The following is a 10,744-nucleotide window of genomic DNA, read 5'->3' as shown; positions in this document are numbered from 1 at the left end:
ATATTGTATTAATGAACATTATAGTTATCAGCAGAATACTTTCATTAGTATTGTATTTGAAGTTCCACAGCAAAACAGGCTTGTTGTATCAGCACTTCATCTACCAGTATGACTCTACATCAATAAAAAAAAAATATTTAAGTTACAATACATAAAGAGCCTTCATTTTCTGATTTGTTTTTCCTACCATAAAAATGGCATATAGGATGCCCGGTTACTATGACGTGTGCGTTTGTCATTTAAGAAAATGCACGACCTAAGAAGTTAATGGTAAGGTAAAACTATAGAAACAAAGTTGCAGAAAACAAGCCGAAATATTTGTCTGCTTGACTTGCACTCCGCTGCCAGCCCCAGGTCTCCCTGCTGGGGAGTGAGAGAGGCCCCTGCCTGGCGTGGTCAGTCCTGCTAAACAGAGCGCAGAGACGAGGCCCCATTGTTCAAACCCCCCCCCCCCTCCATCTCACAGCTCTGGGGGGCTGGGGGGGCTTGCAGAGAAGCAAGAAAGCAGGGAGGCAGCCAGGTAGGCTGGGAAGGATGGAGGGAGGCAGGCAGGGAGGGGGGAAGGCAGGGAGGGAGGAAGGCAGGAAGGCTGTGTACTAGCTCTCACCTCTCTCTGCCCTCTCCACACAGCACAGACTTCTAAATGAGAATTTATTACTTCCTCGACCTTGGGAGTGGAACATTGAATATGTCACTGAAACTGCTGAAGATTTATTTTAAGAATACACTCCCTGGAATTCTATATTGAACTAAATTGTTTGGTCTCTAATTTTTTTCAAATATTCAGTTAAAATATAGATTAAGTGCAAAGATCAATTATAAATAAATTAATGTTTTAAAGTTAAATTGGATCAATATATGTATGTACATGTTTATATAATATACATATACTGGGTTCTATTAAATGGGTTCAGCTAACTGGTTCCCAATATGAAGCTCCAGATTCAGCAACCTATAATGGTTCTATTTAGAACCTTTTGGTTTCTGAAAATTCTCAGTGTCTGTGACCTCCAAATTTGTTTAGCATTTTAAACAGGTTACATAGTGCTTTTATCTTGGTTAAGCCACAAACTAAATTGGTCCACCTTGATTTGACCATAATTAACCATTGTCAGACCATGCTTGGTATCAATGTGTTCAGGGCATTATTATTATTATTATTATTTATTTCTTAGCAGACGCCCTTATCCAGGGCGACTTACAATCGTAAGCAAAAACATTTCAAGCGTTACAATACAAGTAATACAATAAGAGCAAGAAATACAATAACTTTTGTTCAAGCAAAGTACAAGTGCGACATACCACAATTCAATAATATAGCAGGTAATAGTGATAGTTACATCAGGATATGATTAAATAGTGATAGTTACATCAGGATGTGATTAAATACAAAGTACTACAGGTTAAAAACTTGGCAGATTACAGTATTCTGAAGTACAGGATTAAATGCAGTAAAATAGGGGGCTGATAAGAGCAAAATAAAGCACATTTACATGAAGGGTGATAGTGTCCCAGGATACAAACAGAGGAGTTCTACAGGTGCTCTTTGAAGAGGTGAGTCTTAAGGAGGCGCCGGAATGTGGTCAGGGACTGGGCAGTCCTGACATCTGTGGGAAGGTCATTCCACCACTGCGGAGCAAGGGTGGAGAAGGAGCGGGCTTTGGAGGCAGGGGAACGTAGCGGTGGTAGAGCTAGTCTTCTAGTGCAGACGGAGCGGAGAGGTCGAGTGGGGGTGTAGGGAGAGATGAGGGTCTGGAGGTAGCTGGGTGCAGTCTGGTCAAGGCATCTGTAGGCTAGTACAAGAGTCTTGAACTGGATGCGAGCGGTGATCGGGAGCCAGTGGAGCGAGCGGAGTAGTGGAGTAGCGTGGGCGAAGCGAGGCAGAGAGAACACCAGGCGGGCAGCAGAGTTCTGGATGAGCTGGAGCGGACGGGTGGCGGACGCAGGGAGGCCAGCCAGGAGGGAGTTGCAGTAGTCTAGGCGGGAGAGTACCAGGGCCTGGACGAGGAGCTGGGTAGCATAGTTGGTGAGGAAGGGTCGGATTCTTCGGATGTTGCTCAGGAAGCATGCTCACTGTCAGACGATGGAGTTTCAGAACACAGTAGCACATGCCAAACAACAGCGAAGACTGGAGTTGTGTAAAAGTGGCACTCACATTAACAACACAAAGTAGGAAAACATTCCTTAAACGATCAGAATTGCACAAATGCAAATTCTGCAGCTATACCCTATAGTGGTTCCATTAATGGTGAACCAAGTTCCATATTAAATATTTTATTTTGTCTGTCCATCCTCTGTTCTTATGTGGTTGGAAGCACAATGACTGTGGCAGTGCACTGAGTCCTGAGTTATGTAAGAACTTACAGATTCCCACACAAACAGAGGGGTGAGGCTAGCTTAATTGCTCGAGCAGTGAAAAGGAAGCAACTTCATCAGCATGTAAAATATTCAATGACTTAACGAACCTCACTACAGTGCTGGCTGCTGAACAATACCCAGACGAGCTTCAATAAAAGAAGCCTCATGCTGGATAACCCAAAAGCTGAGCATTCCTTGCATCTGCTTAGTGCCTCTAAATCATAATGATCAGGGGCTGCTGAAAGGGTGATAACTCCCTGGCTAGTACATCAACTCATTTCCGCTCTGAATGAGCTTCAGTGGCTCTGTGTTAGTGGTACAGCATTTGCAATGCAACTGAGAATTCTGTGCTGGTACCTGTCTATAGTGATTGTTACATGCTCCTATATAAAATTACTAATGGCTGTGTGGTCCAGTGGTTAAAGAAAAGGGCTTATAACCAGGAGGTCCCCGGTTCAAATCCCATCTCAGCCACTGACTCATTGTGTGACCCTGAGCAAGTCCCTTAACCTCCTTGTGCTCCGTCTTTCAGGTGAGACGTAATTGTAAGTGACTCTGCAGCTGATGCATAGTTCACACACCCTAGTCTCTGTAAGTCGCCTTGGATAAAGGTGTCTGCTAAATAAACAAATCAATAATATCATGGTTCTCTGAATCTGGCTTTGAGCTTGTCTAGAGACTTAAGTACCTGTTATCAAATATATCAGTCTGAAAATAGATAGATAGATAGATTTTTTAAGGAAAGACAACAACAAAGTCTGGTTTTCCTTTTAAACCTTTTTAAGACATTTCAAGTACAAACACAGCAATAGATTTTGCTCATAACACAGAAGCACAAATTAATAAACCCATTAGCGTTTTGTAAACCATTTCTATATACATATATACACTGAGATTAACACAAACACACAGACACACTCTTCCAGCTAGTCACCCTGGTAACAGGTTAAAAAACAAATACAACATCGTCAACAAAATGGCAGTTTGAAGCTCTCGAGGTGCATTTCATATAAGTGTTCTTGTTCAAAAACTACATTTGGTATCAGTTCTTAAATCATAATTTAGTGCACTTGATACAAAAACAAGGTATAAACACATGCAACACCGAAACAGCAAAGACTAGACTTTGAGCTGTACATAAATTCATAAACACACTTCTAGATATGCAGAAATGTTTGCAGAAAGCAAAGTTCACCCATCAGATTCTGACATTTAGTGAAGTTCACCATTTGGAATGGACAATGCATATGGTCAATATTGCTTCAATATTAAAAGCCGCAGATTTCTGGCAGGTAATCTCTACACCCTACTGCTAAAGCCAACAGCCTTAAGATTTTAGTTTGAAGTGAAACTAAAAGAAAACTTAGATACGTGTTTTGGCTAATGCTGAACACATATAGGATTAGTCAACTCTGTGCCTTTTAATATTCATGTCTAGAGCTAGTGTCCCAGTATTAAAAGCTGGATGCAACTTTTAAAACAATTAGGATTGGGTGCAACGTTCTGCTATTTTACATGTTTTAAGATCTAAAGCACATTAGACTGCAGGTGAGAAATAACCACCACCAAATTCCAGTATTATTCCCCTACATCACACTTTTACAAATATTTTACTGTACTTCACGTTGCAGAAACTTCTGTTAAATTCAATAAAATGCTTGGTTAATGCTTAACAAAATGTGCATGTTTGACACACTGAGTTCCTCTAACACATACCTCCCAAGCTAAGGGGTTTCCTTGACGACGGTATACCCCAACATGATAACACATCCCTGAATTTGATTAGACTATTTATTTTACAGCACTGGGGAGTCAAACCGACTTCAGCACGTAGTTTGTTATCATTTGAAAGCTGACTCCACCTTAGGTAACATTTTAAAATGCACTCAAAAACTAGCCCTTAGTGTTTAACAGATTCTGAACAACAGACCAGTGTGTACTAATTCACTTTCAGGTATACAGAGAAAAATCCAGCACATAAGACACACATTCTATAGGACTCGCTGAGACTACACTTCAACTGTACCGTCACAACAGACTGTGGCATTTCCACAACTTTTACTATATTCTAGGTTTTTTAAAGTTGCCCACTTCGGTAAGGTGGTAACCATAGTCTGCCTAGTCTAAACTGAGCTCCAACACGACAAGTACAAACCTGACTGAAATAGTTTCACAAACCCACTGCAGTATAGTGCCCCCTCGGGTTTCTATTTCACTTCAGGGTTTACGTGGAATAGGTTTCCTCAACACGTCGAATAGTCTATAAATCCATTTATACTATCGCCATTTGAAGCATACGGTTCATATTTTTGTGTCGTTTTTTTGTTTTGTTTTTTATACAGGGTCTGTTCACCAAATATACAGGGTGTATATATCTACAGCAAAAAATAAAATAAAAAAATGTATACGCCTATTACTACAGCTTTCATATGGAATAAACTAGGGCGAGCTGAAGTCAAATTATATATTAATACTGTTCTGTATATATACACCTGTGTAAAAATTTTGGTTTCCAGATAATTCAGTGCTTGCTTTTATTACTTTTTTTTCAATCTTGGTCCTTTCATTTACATGAAAACAGAACAGTGCAAATCAGAAAATGATCCCCCCATCCTCTCCAAAAGTGGTCCTTCCCCTTATAAACACAAGAGGGAAATGGCAGGTGCAATTACTAAAAACAGGGGGGGGGGGCTGGGGTTGTACTGAACAGCCCAACAAAATCTTTCAGTCTATGACTGGGCCACATATACAGTATATCATGCAACATTATTTCATGTATCTCCAGTCTCTTGCTGTGTTTTGCACACTCCTGCTTTCCTTCATAAAACAGGCATGCAGTTTGGGCCCTTCCACTCTTTCAGAATCCTTCTCCTATACTGCATCCATTTCCGATTCCTCCTACAGTGTATCTGGAATGTTGCTTCCCGTGTTGGTCCTTTTAGAACCACTGGAACAATAAAAAACAAAACTTGGTATGGAGGTAGATTTCAGAGGCCGTGCAGAGGGCTGTATTTCCTCCTGTGGCGGGAAGCTGTTTGTGTCTCTCAGTCAGAGGCCAGTTCACAGGGGATCTCGTGTGCGTTCCGGGCCTCCTCGTAGGCCCGACGGAAGTCCTTGTACCTGGGAGCGCAGCCCAGCCAGGCCTCCCCGAAGTGCACTCTCCCGGTGAAGAGGAAACTGCCGGCTCCAGGCTTGACGCCGCATTGCAGCAGGGTCCGGATCTCCCCGGCCTTTGTCAAGCGCCCCCCGGTGGGGAAAAGGGAGTACTTCTGCCGGTATACCCGCGACGCGCTCACTTTGATCACAGACACTCGCAGGTCCTCGTCATTCAACACCGAGCGAATGTTCCCTCGAACCACTGAAGAGAAACAAGAAAGAGCCGTGAGAAATCTGCTAACAAAAAGAGTGAGGAGCCAAAAAACAAGTACTGCAAGCACTCACACACACAGAATCTTGAGCTGTCATTATATCTCAGGCACTCAAAGGAACTGCCACAAATTAACCAACCAATTAGTACTAATGTAACATTAGGCAGTCCAAAGATTAAGGCTAATCAGTGTCTGTGAAAATAGGCAAAAAATAATGTCCTACACATTTTTTTGCAAAGTTACGACAGAAATGTATTAGTTCTCCTTTTTTCTTGTACTGCTTACAGCAAGGCAAGTATACAAAACAATGATCCTTGTACACTAGACAGCCAGAAGGCATGGCCCGTTGAAAGGCAGGCAGGATTACTTCATCAAGGAGGCAGCGACGGATTAATGGGCTGCTCTGTGATCTGACCTGGGGCTGCATTGGGGCCTGCAAATCAGGGGGATTAGGGGCTGTCTGTTGAGGCTCAGCTGAACTGGGCTGCTTCAGATACCAGAGCCCCTGGGCTTGAGGCCTTTAATTACAGGGAGCAGACATTGATCCCTCCTCGCTTTTCAAACTTCCTCACTCTGCCTCCAAGATACTGGATACTGCATCAGGGCAGCCCAGGTTTTTAGTAACAACTTTTAGAAAGCTATAAATTACCGAAGTCACTGGTGCAGACAGCCATCAGTATCTCTGTGTCATTGCAGGGTCTGCAGGCTCCTACAGGGGAGAAAAGAAAAAAAAAACAGAATTAAAAAAAAAGAAATGCAAGGGGGAAAGAAAGCTACATGAGCAGTCAACGTAACAACATGTCTTACATCTGGATGGCCTAACCATGCTCACGCTAACTATTCTGCTACTCTCTATGCTATATCTACCATTTTCAGTGTGTATTTTACAATAACCCTGTTTCCAAAAAGCATGTCCCTGAGGCAATGAAAGCTGCTATACCCAGGGCAGTGGCTGTGTTTATTGCGGGTCTATAAAGTGTTGGCACGAACGTGGCACAGGCAGGGGACAGGATCATTTTCCCCGGTCAGATCAATGTGGGGTTTTTAGGACTGTGAAACCTGAGCGACAAGAGGTTTGAGCAGGGAGTAGGGAGCAGGGAGCAGGGAAAGTGTGATCCTGTTAAATATAAGGCCATTTTTCACATTCAAACCGTTCCATTTGCAGGGAATTGGTACAACTATTAAATAAACAGAGGTAATCTAGAATATTTCTTAAAATGTAGATCGCGATTTCCCCAGTGAAAAAGTGACACTGTGTTCTTGTTTTAGTGGTCACTGGGAGTTCAGTCAGAGTTCTAACAGCAGCTCCCAAATATAAACTCCGCTCCCCCTCCACCCCCCAGCTCCCCCAGTCATTAATCCAGCCTGATAAATTCCTGGAGACAGGCTTCCCTGCAGAGGAAAAACAAAACAAAGAGAGCATCTCAGTTGATGAAAGGCACCTCGGTTTCCACGGCAACCTCAGTAATCCCTGAACTCCTATGCATCTTAATGACAGGCCTAGCTCTGTACAAGGCCTCTCACACTGGGCTTTTGTTTGTATCCCCTTGAAAATGCATTCTTTTAGTTTGGTAGCAACAGCAGCAAGGGAATTTATCAGCTAGCCTCAAGGGAGCTCGAGTAATCTTCTCTCCCTGTTGAGGAGCTGGAGAGCGGGGAGGGGAAGGGAATGGGGAATGGGGGTTGGGGGTTCAGTGATGCTCTATGAAGTAGGAGTAAGGCCTGGCTCCTCATTGTGTTAGGGTATGACCCTTGAACAGCAGGATCTGGGCGAAGGTTAGCATGGTTTAGCGCCCAGCTTAGGCAAAACACAAACCAGCAAAAACAAATCCAACCTTTCCCTAAAACCTGGTAAAGAAAGGGCTCTGAAATACCTACCTTTGACTAGCACTAGCAATGTTATCAATGAGTCCTTTTTGCTCAATTTACTTTTACTCCATTTTTAAAATACACATTTAAAAATGATTTTATGCTCTGTTGATCATATTCATTCTATTGGTCTAGTGGCAAGCAGACCAAGTGACCGACAGCACAAGTAGATACCTAGTGCTAATGCTAGCGAAATCCACTCCTGAGGTCTGATTTCTCGTCCTCTCACCTTCGTGGTGGACGGTATTGGAGTCGAGAGACAGCCGTGCGTTCCAGTCCCCGCGCAGCTCGTATTGGAAGGCTGCGATCCTGCGGCTGATGTCCTGGTGAGGGGTGGCCTGCAGGAACAGAGCCACCTTCTCTCCAGGTGGCCGGCTGAAGCAGCGCACTCGGGGGGGCTGAGGGGAGTCAGGCCGATCTCCCACCAGCAGCTCCAGGATCCCGTCCCGTTCCAGGTAGATCTGCGCCCCCCAGAACGTCTCCTCGGGCTTGATGCAGGCAGTGATGAGCCCCGAGCTCCGGCCCGCACCCCCCGGACCCACCGCTCCTGAGGGGAGTCTGGGGGACAGGCTGAGCCGCAGCGCCCCCTTGGGGTACAGCCAGTCCAGGGAACCCTCAGCACAGTGGAGGGAGATCTGCTCCACGCTGCCTGGCTGCTGGGACAGCCCGCTGTGAACAAGGGGAGACTTGATATTAGATACAATAATGTATGAATCACAAACACAGACAACATAAAACTACCATACAATTTACAACAGTTAGTATCTGCTTGACACCAGGACTGAATGGCAGGTCAGGATGGAGGTGTGAGAGGAAGCTCTCATAGTTCTTCACTAGAGCCAGTACTATTGTCTCTCACCTTCCATTAGTGTACAAAGTAAATGACAGCTTCTGTCATTGGACAGGGCCATTGGGAATGACAGCCAGAGTTTCCTTTTTCAAAATGTATCTACACTACTACTGTAATGCCCTTCGAGGTTATTTGGTGTATATTTGAACTATTTTATTAATTAAATAAATCTATTTGTAAATCTAGTCTGAGGTATAGTGGAGACACCTGCTGGTTACACTTCGAAATTGCAGCATATTCCTAAATTGGCATTTTAAAAAGTAGAACATAAAACAGCAGATACAACAGCTAAATAAATAATAGTACATTTCTACAATAAACAAAATACAACCGATTATTTTTCCCCTCTCCAGCAAAGATGCATAGTTCTAATTTCCCTTATTGGTTATTATTATTTATTTCTTAGCAGACCCCCTTTATCTAGGGCGACTTACAATTGTTACAAGATATCATATTATTTTTACATACAATTAACCCATTTATACAGTTGGGTTTTTACTGGAGCAATCTAAGTAAAGTACCTTGCTCAAGGGTACAGCAGCAGTGTTCCCAACCTATGACTGAACCCACGACCCTCCGGTCAAGACTCCAGAGCCCTAACCACTACTCCACACTGCTGTTACTGTAATTAAAACCATCTCTTATAAATTTAGAATCACGGTATCATGTCATTAAAAAAAAAGTTTACTACGTATCTGTTATACTTGATTACATATAAACATTTGTTTAGCGCAATAAATACACAAGTGGGTTTTCTGACTCGGGTGACAGCTTGATTGTGCTACTCCAAACAAACTAAACTGCCGCAGGACTATACACTCAAGTGGCCTATTTCCTTCAAGTAAGCGGTCTGCTTTGATTTGTGGAAATATTATTTTAGTTTCACAATATTATTTTAGTTTCACATATATATATATAAACTACTAAGGTTTAAAGTTAATACGATAAGTAGCTGCAATGCAATCGATTTAAACGCGACCGTTCTACTTAAGCTGCATCGTTTAAATGATGCGGTTTTGCATTGCGACTAATGAGGAATGTCACAATAGTTGCAAACTAGTTTAAGTCACAGTGTTGCCCTACTGAGAGACACGTCTGGCTACGTCACTGTTTAAGAATGTTAGGTGCCACTAAGTCCGGAACAAAAGTTTGTGTAGACCTACCTATCAAAGTCATGATTTACTGCCCTGACTCAGAGCTAGCATCTGTTTACGGGGCAAGCACACAAGAGAGGTAAATAAATAAGTAATAAACAATAATTAGCGACGCATGGCTGATTTCATCGAACTGTATAACGGTACCAATTTATGATTATACTGTACTATAATTAAATGATATGTCAAAATGTCATTCGAATTCCCAAGTGTGGGATGAATTAAATGTAGGAATAAAATTAATGAAATGCATATTTTTTAATTCACCTTTTTTTTGGTTTTAAATAGACATATCACACACAACAACAACCCCACAGATAAGATGCAAATTACTAGTGCGAAACACGGAGGTGTTTGAAGCAGTCAATATTTTAATCGAACGCAAAGCGGCGTTTGTTTTTGCGGCTTTACTACAATAATAAAATAAACGTTAAGAAACGCTATTTACCTCCCCATCCAGCTGCATTGATCTTCTGAGTAAGTCGCGTAGGCGGTTTCCAAGTGTGACAGCAATACAATCCACAAGGCACAGCCAGACCCAGAAAGCATCTTCCACAAAAATGAAACAGAAAACTAGGAAAAATAAACGTTCTACTGCTTACGAGACGCGAGTTGCTCAGGGACACCTAGACTGCGAGTCAACACACCCGCGCTGTAGTGGTTCTCTGAGGAATTTAAAAAATACCAATTTCTACACTTCACTCATTCTACACTGACTAGCGGACTTGCAACAGTACCGCAAGTTTTGGTTCAAGGAGAGAAACTCTATGGACCAATCGGAGCTAAGGGACTGGAAACTTTCACCCAATCGAAGACGAGGTGCAGCGAACGGGGGCGCGGTCTCGAACAATAGAAGAATTGATTTTTTTTAAATGACCTCACAACCACAGCGAAGAAAACCGAGAGACAATAAAGTTGTGTGGGGAGAGGAGATAGACAGATACTGACATGGGCACGGGGGATATAGAGTATTCCCTGTGAGGAATGGCCCACATCATGTATTTTTTTAACCATTAACGTTGTGACTTTCTGTCAAGGCCTTAAAAACTATTTGTAAATCACTGCTATCTCCCTTGGGCAAAGTCACACAATCCTAAATGAACAATTGAATTGAATTGAGAAAGCTGCCCTGCACATGTTGTATT

At 42.7% G+C, this 10,744-nt stretch overlaps 1 protein-coding gene across 1 annotated transcript; it reads right to left on the bottom strand.

The window, feature by feature from the left end:
- Positions 1-3,120: 3,120 nt before the first annotated feature.
- LOC117418113 (meteorin-like) lies at positions 3,121-10,354 on the bottom strand. The gene is made up of 4 exons (XM_034030720.3): positions 10,048-10,354; positions 7,825-8,264; positions 6,376-6,435; positions 3,121-5,716 (listed from the first exon to the last, which is right to left on the bottom strand). The coding sequence occupies exons 1-4, from the start codon at positions 10,146-10,148 to the stop codon at positions 5,403-5,405; spliced, it is 915 nt and encodes a 304-aa protein (XP_033886611.1). The 5' UTR covers positions 10,149-10,354; the 3' UTR covers positions 3,121-5,402.
- Between the last annotated feature and the right edge of the window lie 390 nt (positions 10,355-10,744).

This window comes from Acipenser ruthenus, chromosome 13 (genome assembly GCF_902713425.1).
Source record: "Acipenser ruthenus chromosome 13, fAciRut3.2 maternal haplotype, whole genome shotgun sequence".
Taxonomy (NCBI): domain Eukaryota; kingdom Metazoa; phylum Chordata; class Actinopteri; order Acipenseriformes; family Acipenseridae; genus Acipenser; species Acipenser ruthenus.
This window is presented reverse-complemented; position numbering and strand designations above follow the sequence as displayed.